Source organism: Colossoma macropomum, unplaced genomic scaffold (assembly GCF_904425465.1).
Source record: "Colossoma macropomum unplaced genomic scaffold, Colossoma_macropomum, whole genome shotgun sequence".
In the NCBI taxonomy this organism is placed as follows: domain Eukaryota; kingdom Metazoa; phylum Chordata; class Actinopteri; order Characiformes; family Serrasalmidae; genus Colossoma; species Colossoma macropomum.
In genome coordinates, this window is record NW_023494785.1 from 20,254,761 (window position 1) to 20,264,689 (window position 9,929).

The window sequence follows — 9,929 nt, forward strand, 5'->3', positions numbered from 1 at the left end:
TAACAGAAGATAGAGGACATATGTCAGTCGCAAAAAAGGAAACATGCTGCTGTTATGTTTATATGTGGCTGTAAACATTTGCTGTGGTAAACCACATAAAATAAATAACATGAGACAAAAAGGGGCACCAAAAATAAAACTTACTTTTGAGGTTTATTGTCAGTGTATTTCATAATACAAAAGCAAAAGACAGATCAAAAGAAAACATCTGGATACAAAAAGGAACATTTCTGACAAAGTTCTTATAAAAGTGTTTTTTTTTTTTTTTTAAAACACTTTTGGGGGAGGGAAATGTACTGTGAAGAATCTAAGAAGTATAATGGACTCAATCATATGGATCTACTGCCATCTAGTGACTGAGGTCAAGCATTACAAGCAACAAACAATAATTTCTGCTTTCTTATACTCGCCAACATAACTGCCTTTTTTCCTGAAATACACATTTGTGATGCGCTTGCATAAAATCACTAGCAATTGTCGTTATTCTGAACAGGTTCTTTTGCGTGGTGGCACCAAACTTAAACCCAATTTTAGCTCTCTCAGTTCCTAGATTCCTGGAATGTCTTGTAACTCACTGATGCAGAAGAAAAATATGTAAAAATCACAACACATCCATAATGTTCATTAGTTCCACAGCTAGAGAAGTAAAGATGGTGTGGGCTTTTTGCCAGGCCATGCCTCTTTGGCATACTTCTTCTTGCGGGGCTCGCTCAGGCCCTCTGGAACATAGGGGCCTGTTACAGGTGTGGGATTCAGGGTAACAGGGGGCAGAGGAGGCTCTGGGGCCAAGTTCACTTCTGGGGCAGGGTTTGGTAGTGGGAGTCCTCCAAGGAGTGTGGTTCCACCAGGTGCACCTGTGGGATGAGCCTCATGGCTAGTGGGTGGAAGATCCCCATACAGCCCTCCTCTCAAGGCGAAACTGTGCGAATGTCGCATGGCAGAGTCCTCTATTCCCAAAACGTTACTACTCTCTACTTTCTTTTTCTGTCAGTGAAAATGAAAAAGGCTCACAGTGGGTTTCTAATAATTAGCACATAAACCACAACATGCAATATAAGATGTAACAAAAAGCTACCTTCATAGGAACCACAGCAGTCTGTACCATGTTCCTGAAGCGTCCAACAGAGGGGTCAACATCCTCTGTAAGGGTCAAACAAGAATATAGTGTAACAAACAAAATGAAACATTTTGTGAGTACAGAAATAAGAGAAATAATGTGTTAATAGTGGCATGGGGCAGTTAAGCTAACCTGGGTTGATAATCTCCTCTTCTTCACTAAAGCTCACTCTAGAACTTTTCCTTCTCCTTTTGGGTCTCTGAATATCCAGATTGCCCTCCTCTATGGTCAGAACAGAGATGCGTTTGTTGTGTGCAGTGTTGAACTCGGTCAGGTTCTTCAATGTTCCAGAAAAGTACAGAAGACAAGAAAACACAAAAAGAGTTTTCTTAAGCTGAAATGCTGTTAATGATCACATTGATGCAAACCATTTGAACAAGGACAAAACAAAAAAATGTTAAAATAAAAGGTGGAAAAACAAAAGATTTCAGGATTCACATACCTCCAGCTCAGTCTCCTCTTCAGGAAGACCCAGCAGTCCCTTCAGTTCCTCATCGTCTCCACCTTTGTCCCCTGTTCCCACATTAGCCTGGCTCTGAGGTTTCTCACGTATGGTGTAGACACGTGTGGAGGCACCAAAAGACATAGTGGAGTCAATAGGAACCTGCTGAGGCTTGTGGGGCTCCAGGCGAATGTGTCCAAGGAAGGTGCCATGTGCTGTCAGGAGTGTACACAAAGACTCATAGCACTAGCTCCTATTACACTGCTATAGTAGGACATGCCATGTTTTAATGTACAGTCGCATGAAAAAGTATTTACTCCTGATTTTCACTACTTTTGCGTATTTGACATCCTATTTCGTTCTTCAAGTAAAATGTAATATAAGACAAGATCATGAGAAAACACAAACCACAAACACAAACAAGTCATTTAATTTATTAAAGGAAAAAAGTTTAGCGACACCTACATCACCCATGTGCAAAAGAAACTGGCCCCAGTGGTTGCGCAACCTTTAGTAGCAACAAGAGCAATCAAATGCCTCCTATAACTGGAGATCAGTCTTTCACATTGCTTTTGGCCAACTGTTCCTTGCAGAACTGCTTTAACGCAGACACTTTGGAGCCATATCTGAGGCGAGCAAGGCCTCCAGTTCCTCAGATGCTCATCTGGATTCTTTTGTGACTTCCAGGATAAGTCGTTGCTGTGCTTTTGGAGGCATTTTGGTACGCCAGCCACTTCGGGGATGATTCAGCACTGTTCCAAAGTTTTCTCCATTTGGAGAAAATAGCTCTTACTGTAGTTCGCTGGAGTGCTAGATCATTAAAAATGACTCTGTAACTCTTTTTAGACTAATACTTTCTTTCTCATTTTATCTGGAATTCATTTTGAGCGTGGCTGCTTGTTAACACCTGTTAGCTTCCTTCACATTGCTGGAAAGGTTCTATTTAAGGGATGTTAAGATTCAATAGGGCCGGCAATTAATCAAACCTGGGTATGTCTAGCTTAACTGACCCCAATTATCAATTAAATTTGGCTAAATGGTGGACTGAGTGACTAAGGGGGCAGGAATTATTTCACACAGGACTGGTTGGTATTGGATAACTTTTTCCTTCAATAAATGATCATTTAAAAACTGTACTTTGCATGTACTCAGGTTGTCTTTGTCTTATATTATTTTGTTTCAAGTGTGAAAAAATAAAAAATAAAAAAAAATAAGTGTGGCAAATATGCAAAAGTGGCAGAAATTTGGAGAGGGCAAATATGTTTTCATGACACTGTCCTTCTTACTTCTTTAACCTTGAATGACTTACTACTGTTGAGGTCGATGAGGAAAAGCCTCTTTAAGTGTTTATGGTAGACAAGGGCAGCGTGGACTCGAGAACATGACTGATGATCAATGGTGAAATCACAGAGGTCTGGGTTCCTCCCAAACAGGTAATACTTCTTTTCATCAATAATCAGTTTCTGCACAGAGACAGCACGTCACTAGGCAGTAGGTTTATGTGCATTTGGATTGTGATTAGAGTTGAATGTTATAATATATGAAATATGATAATAAACATGTAATACAGTAAGTTCAGTATATTTAGTAACATAAGGATGATGTATTAAAACTACACAAAAAAGGTATTTGTTTCTTACAGACTTGAACTATTCAATGGCTTCTGAGACATTGTTGACTAGAGACAAAATAAACTTGTCAAAATTAAAGAAAGCACACTTGCACTCGCACATGTGATGTATCCCTGAGTCATAACTCCTGAGAGAATGACTTTGCACTCAGAGCTTAAATCTCAGGGCCTGTCTCTATAGCACCATTCTGGACCCAACAGCCATGGATGTGCACCAGTACAAAAAAGGACTGGGCAGCAGACAGTCAGGTTAGTATCTAGTGCATTTCTCTGTTATTGCCTTTGAGAAACTGCAACAATATACAGAAGCCATACAATAAAGTCTTCCATGAAAGACGTGCAGATTAATTTATTCTTGTGACAAGTACAATAATATCACCCACCTCAACCAGCTTGTCTCCTTTCACCACATCCAAATGTAGTCCTGGTGGAGGCTTCCCTGCCCTAAAAACAACAAATAATAAACTGTGAACTCCTACATACAAAACTGTAAAGAAACACAATATTCATGGTGTAGCTTACATGCCTTAACCAAAGGGGATCACACACAATCACTGATGAACACTGATTATTATTTATATAGAAATCACATGACCAGTGTGATTTTTCACTCCTCTATTTAGTCTCCCAAAAGTCATTAGGGGATTTACTGCTGAATTTAGGATGCTCTGGCTACTTGACCACATCCAGCTGTTTCTGGAAAACTGTCATCTTTTAGACTTTAGTTTCAATCCTAATAAAGTATAGTTAGGGAATGTGACCATATTTTACCTTTTTTGATAAAGATGTTATTCTAGCATTCAAAAGGTACTAAAATGTGGTTAAACACTACAGTTAGATTGAATCATTCAGAAACAGAGTGTATGATAAATGCTTTAACATACAGAGTCATGTATCATTGATGAAGGAAAATTCCACCAATATTTCCACATTTCTGTATCTCAGTAGTTGGGATGTAAAGAAAGTCATTCAGAGTAGTTTGAAACTTACAGAATCTGATTTCTTTTCATGGTTGTAACAGGAACCAGCAGTTGCAATGTCTACAACTCAAATATAGCCATTTTATTTATTATTCAAAACTACCTGAGATCCTACACGTGTCTTCTGAGTTTTTATATGTAATGCTGATAACGGTTAAATACTAGTAAAGCTGAGAAAAGCTTTCATTGGGCACTATTCCGTGCATGTACCAGCATGTACATTTGCGCCATGAATGGAATAAAAAAATACATTTTAGGTCAACGTTTTCTCTTACATCATTTTACTTTAGATGCAAACTTTGTTTACATCTAAACCTTTACATAAAACATTTAATTATGCACAAATGGTTGGATTTCTCCTTAAACTGAACGCCAGTGATCCTGCAGAAGAGAAGTGACCGTCCAAACGCAGCCTTTGCTGTGACACGTTACATTAAACTACCGGTGAAATGTTGAGTTTATTCATACATCCAATGATCCGTTACAGTTCATATTAGCTGCGAATAGGAAAGCAGCTTCATCCTCGTATATCGGCTGCAGATTTGTTTCTTTGTAGGTTCACACGTTAGGCAGAACAAAATGATCCCAGTTAGCTAACTTAGCAAACAGACCGAGCAGTCAGCCTCCTATCTAACCTACAGCGGTAAAATCACTCTGATCGGGAAACGTTGCGTTTGCAATGTGGGAAATAAAAGTAACGTTACGCCTTCTAAAACACAGCCCTACCTCCGAATAAGTAACTACACTAAGATCGATCTACTGACTGGATGAGCAACCTAGCTAACCAGCTAATGAGCTTACATGCTAAAGCAGCCTTTTCGACAAATATGCTAATGAAGCTCCACACAAAACTACCCAACAGTTCGCTACATGGTCGAGTTACCGAACGCAAATCCAGAGACACAGAACCGTAAAGTTCTTACCAAGAGGGACAGTCAAATTTTGGAGCATTTGCAGGTGCAGGTTTTGCCATCGTGCCGTAACGTTAACTACATTCTCCATTCATTAAACTACACAACACCGAGAAACTCGGCCTCTGCTCTTCTACTGCCGCTCACTCACTAACACAGCCATCATACAGCGCCACCTGCAGCACTGGCTGAGTACAGCAGCACAGCAATGGAGCAGTAAGTAAATAAATAACTGTCTGTGTTGAAAGGTAACACCAGTACATTCTTCAGTCATGTGGAGTATTAATGCTAAATATTTGCATTATTATTATTATTATTATTATTGAAATTCTAGTTTTATTTATTTATTTAATTAATTTATTTCATTAATTTACTTACTTACCCATTGTAGTGAATTATGTTGTAACTGTTCTGAATAGTTGTGTGAATGAAGCTGTACAAAATGTGTATTAAATAATAATAATAACAAACATGTGATGTGGTGGTGGCGTGTTTACATCTACAAGGTGGACTGACAAGGTAGGAGTGTCTAATAGAGTGGACAGTGAGTGGACACAGTGTTTAAAAACTCCAGCAGCACTGCTGGGTCTGATCCACTCGTACCAGCACAACACACACTAATACACCATCAGTGTCACTGCGGTGCTGAGAATGATCCACCACCCTAATAATACCTGCTCTGAGATAGTCCTGACCACTGAAGAATAGGGTAAAAGGGGGCTAACAAAGTAATTGTCTGTAATAGTAGAACTACGAAGTGCACCTATATGGTAAGGGGAGCTGATAAAATGGACAATGAGTGTAGAAACAAGGATGTTATGGCTGATTGTTGTGTCTATATGTGCACTCAGAGTCCATAGTCACTTTTTTCTCACCATAAAACTGTATTAAGTTTCTGCTCTGTTTCACATGTGGTGAAGCAGTGACAAATGTGAAGAAGCACATTAGGAAATGTGTTTACTGTGTTTACACAAGTATTAGCATATTTTTAAACAATCAAATAGTGCATAGTGTACATTAAGGGTTTGCAGCAGTTGCATGTATAATTGACAGGAAATGTGCTTGACCAGGGTGAGACGCAGTTTAGGGAAAAGCATGAGGAAGAAGCGCTGAGAGGAACCAAGACTCAAATGGGGAAGCCGCCATCCCCCGAGGCGAGGCCGGATGGTCTGATGTGTGAACACAGTGCCTTTCAAAAGCTGAGGCAGTTTTCATGCACTTTGTTTTCTTTTACAAATGTTATGTTTCATTTTCACTGCTACTTTCAAATCGGTAAGAAAGATCACTTTGATGTTTTGTAAACCGATTTTCTGATATTCTGTTAAAACAAATTTGCTTAAAGAGGAATTCCACCGTTTCTTCTTTTTTTCCAAATCAATGCATAATGACATCATACAGATATAAAAAGGGTCATTCAGAGTGGTTTGTTGTTTAATGCTCTGTCCTAGAGAAACCTACCAAGTCAGAATTATTCACAGTGGCAAACCACCTGATATTTGAAACATTGTTTTGCAGTAGTTTTAAGAAGATTTCGGCCTAAAACATATATTTTTATATCCATTCATGCTGGAGAGGTACATGCAGGGTGTTGTAAGACAGAATGTCTCCAAAGAAAACCTATTTTATTTACTTTTTTATCATTATTAAACATATTTTTACCGTCATCAACATTACACATAAAAACTCAGAAGACATGTATGTGTTGCAGACATTGCAGCTCCTGGTTCCTATCACCACCACTGTAAAGGAATCTGAGTTGGTAATGTTCTCTACAATGAATCATTTCACTTCAAACCACTCTGAATGACTTTATTACATCTAAAAGATTTAAGGATACATACATTTTTTTAAAATTGGTGGAATTCCCCTTTAAATGGGCAGAGCGATCTAGTTAAGGACAGCATGTGTTGGATTTAACACATCAGTTTTGAGAGTGTATTTAGAAACACTCATCTTCATGTGCATCAAAGTGTATTCCTTTGTATGAGGAGTTAATTTGCCTAAATGACTTTGGCCTAAATTATCTGACAGCTTTTTTTGCCAAATTAAAAGCATATGTTGAAAATCTTTTGGCCCAAAGGTGAATTAAATCTGAAATGTTTGTGTGCTATTGAACACTGACATCACAACAAAGAAAACTGTATGGAGTTTAGCAATATTCCCAAAATACGTTTCTCAGTTGTCCCTTCAGTTTTTTTCAGTTCACAAAGAAAAATGTCAGAATTTAAACAAATTAATATGTATACTTATTTTATAGGGAGAAATAAAACATGCTTGCATATTAATACCATAAACCTTAGACTCAAGAGCTATTTCTTCTCTCTTCAATAAGCAATAAGCACTTCCTGAAATACAAATATTCCTACCAAAAAATAATGACTGAATGACTGAAAAGTAAAAATATCTTACCACAAACCAACTTAAACAGACTTTTGGAAAATTGCGGACGCAAAACTATTTAAGTACTGAGTAATAGAACTTAAGCATTTCTTCTTTTTTTGGGATCATTTAGGTCTAAAATAAAATGCCAAAATTCCAAAACCATAAGTGTGACCAACCTCAAAAGGGCTGTAGATGCTGTCACCAAGAGAACAGAGTAAAATAAATCTAGAACAGAAATTAGTAACTAAATGTTTATGATTGAAATGAAACTGAGTAAAAAGCACAACTATTTCCTCATAAATATCATTATGAGTGAAAGTTTGAAAATACTCAGGAAAGTGCAAATCCAACCTTTTACCTGACTAAATGTAACAGGGTGAATAACTGGTCTCTACCCACCACTGGTTGTTGGTTAAGTTGGGATTAGGGTTATAAATCAGCTGTGCAGGATGATGAGCATGCTGGAAGTGGACTAGGCTTCCCTCCAGTGCTCCAGGCTGTATCCTATGAACTATCAATGGTGGACGAAGTACACAAATCATGTACTTGAGTTAAATTAGAGATACCCAAGGTAAAATATTACTCCAGTAAAAGTAGAAGTCCTCCCTTTAGACCTCCACTTGAGTAAAAGTACAAAAGTATTTACCTTCAAATGTACTTAAGTATCGACAGTAAAAGTACTAAAAGATTAATTATGACTTTAATGTCCTATTACCATTTTTGTAACAAGAATCTTGCTTCAGTAACTTATTTTAGGTAAAAATACTCTAGTGACACTCTTGGTAAACCAAACTTTTAATAGAATGTCATTTATTAGTCTGTCACTGATGTCTATTAAAATTATCATAAGCACAAAACACTGAAGGAAAACAATTTCCATTAGGTAGAACCAAGTGGCTCTGAAATAACTTTTTGCGAACAAGCAAAGTTTTAGTTTAAGATTTATTTGCAACTTAGTTACAAGTTTAAGTTTAATAAAAACTTGCTTTAAACACAGGTTCACAAAGGTGTTTTCCTTTACTATACTGCATCTGTAGGTCTCTGTTCATAAACATAAACTAGCAAAAACAAATTTACTATAAAATGAAAGTGTTTGTATGAATTCAGATGCCAGTCACAACTGCATATGTGTACATATTTCTATATTATGGTCTATTTACACAAAGTTAGGTTTGTTCCATCATTTATGTTGGCATAGGCACTCCCAAAATTTGACTGACGTTGAACTGTATGCTAGCCCTGGGTCGGTATGTCCAACAGGTCAAAACATGCTCAAAACAAAGTGCACGCTGTACCCTGATTGGTGTTCTTGCTCCATGCTTCTTCCATTTTGACATGTTATGTTTTGATACACACATAAGCCAAAAGGAATGACAGATTTCGCATAATACAGTGGAGTAAAAAGTAAGATATTTGACTTTGAAATGTTGTGGAGTGAAAGAAAAAAGTCATCCAAAATGGAAATACTTCAGTAAAGTAAACACACAAAAAAATACTTAAGTACAGTAACAAATTACATTTACTTTGTTACTGTCCACCACTGTGAACTATCATGCACTTTGTACTAGTGTATGGAAAAAGTTATCCAAGTACACAACAAATGTTCAGGATTAAAACAAAAAGATCCAAGAGACTTCCTATTAAAGATATGCTGAATGTGTGAAAAATACTGGATGCCAGAAGGAGTTTGAGTGGGACATGATGGATGATATGATACACAAATACTGATATGCATATTTCTGCAATCAATGTTGCAAATGTTGTTTTAAAAAAGCCCCACATTTATTAATTTGTAACTTATAGTCTTTTAGTGCGTACAAACGTTGTACATTGTTCAGGGGTGATTTTTCCCAATTTGCCATGGCAAATTTACAGCAGGTTGTTCACGTTGATTGGATAATGCTTTTAGACTGCAATTTTCCAAAACTGCCACAAATTCTCAGTGGAATTAAGGTCAAAATTTTGACTGGGCCACAGTAGGACATTCACTGTTGTGTTTTTGAGCCATTCCAGTGCTGGTTCCTGGTTCCTGAAATGTGTGACCCTGCTTCCATCATACTTTACTGTAGGGGTTGTACATTTTCATATCAACTGACCACAAGTTCTATCTTGGTCTTATCTGACGACAAAAAATTTCCCATGTCTTAATTTAGACACTATCATATAATATAAAAACTCATGCAAAAATGTTGCTGTTCTTCATGATTCTGCCCAAGTGTTTGACAGTCAGTTGCGATCTGACCTCCTCTTCCCCTCTAGAGCTTTAAGATTCTCTTACAAGTTGCTTTTAACTTCTCCATGGTCTCAGATGAAATTGAAGACAAAAGGACTTTTTTTGTTGCAAGCACAAAATTATGGACCAGTATGCCTTTTAAAAACTTTAGCTGGGAGCAAGTTTGCAGATTTGCAGAAGTAAGGGGGGCCTATTTTGGGGTTACTTAGAGTTTTAAACTGTAATTGACAGATG

The 9,929-nt window shown here is 37.4% G+C and overlaps 1 protein-coding gene and 1 non-coding gene across 2 annotated transcripts; both read right to left on the bottom strand.

Moving 5' to 3' along the window:
- Positions 1–134: 134 nt before the first annotated feature.
- On the bottom strand, positions 135–5,222 carry ppp1r8b (protein phosphatase 1, regulatory subunit 8b). The gene is made up of 7 exons (XM_036586521.1): positions 5,093–5,222; positions 3,573–3,633; positions 2,869–3,022; positions 1,560–1,774; positions 1,250–1,394; positions 1,076–1,140; positions 135–984 (listed from the first exon to the last, which is right to left on the bottom strand). The coding sequence occupies exons 1-7, from the start codon at positions 5,140–5,142 to the stop codon at positions 637–639; spliced, it is 1,038 nt and encodes a 345-aa protein (XP_036442414.1). The 5' UTR covers positions 5,143–5,222; the 3' UTR covers positions 135–636.
- Positions 3,294–3,455, bottom strand: LOC118825862. The gene has a single exon (XR_005008696.1).
- Positions 5,223–9,929: the final 4,707 nt, after the last annotated feature.

Excerpts from the sequence above, each read along its gene's own strand:
- ppp1r8b (XM_036586521.1), bottom strand. The coding sequence starts at position 5,142 with ATGGCAAAACCTGCACCTGCAAATGCTCCAAAATTTGACTGTCCCTCT. Across the intron at positions 1,395-1,559 it reads AAGAGGAGACTGAGCTGGAG|AACCTGACCGAGTTCAACAC; the intron begins GTATGTGAATCC and ends GGAACATTGAAG. Across the intron at positions 985-1,075 it reads CTGCTGTGGTTCCTATGAAG|AAAAAGAAAGTAGAGAGTAG; the intron begins GTAGCTTTTTGT and ends TTTCACTGACAG.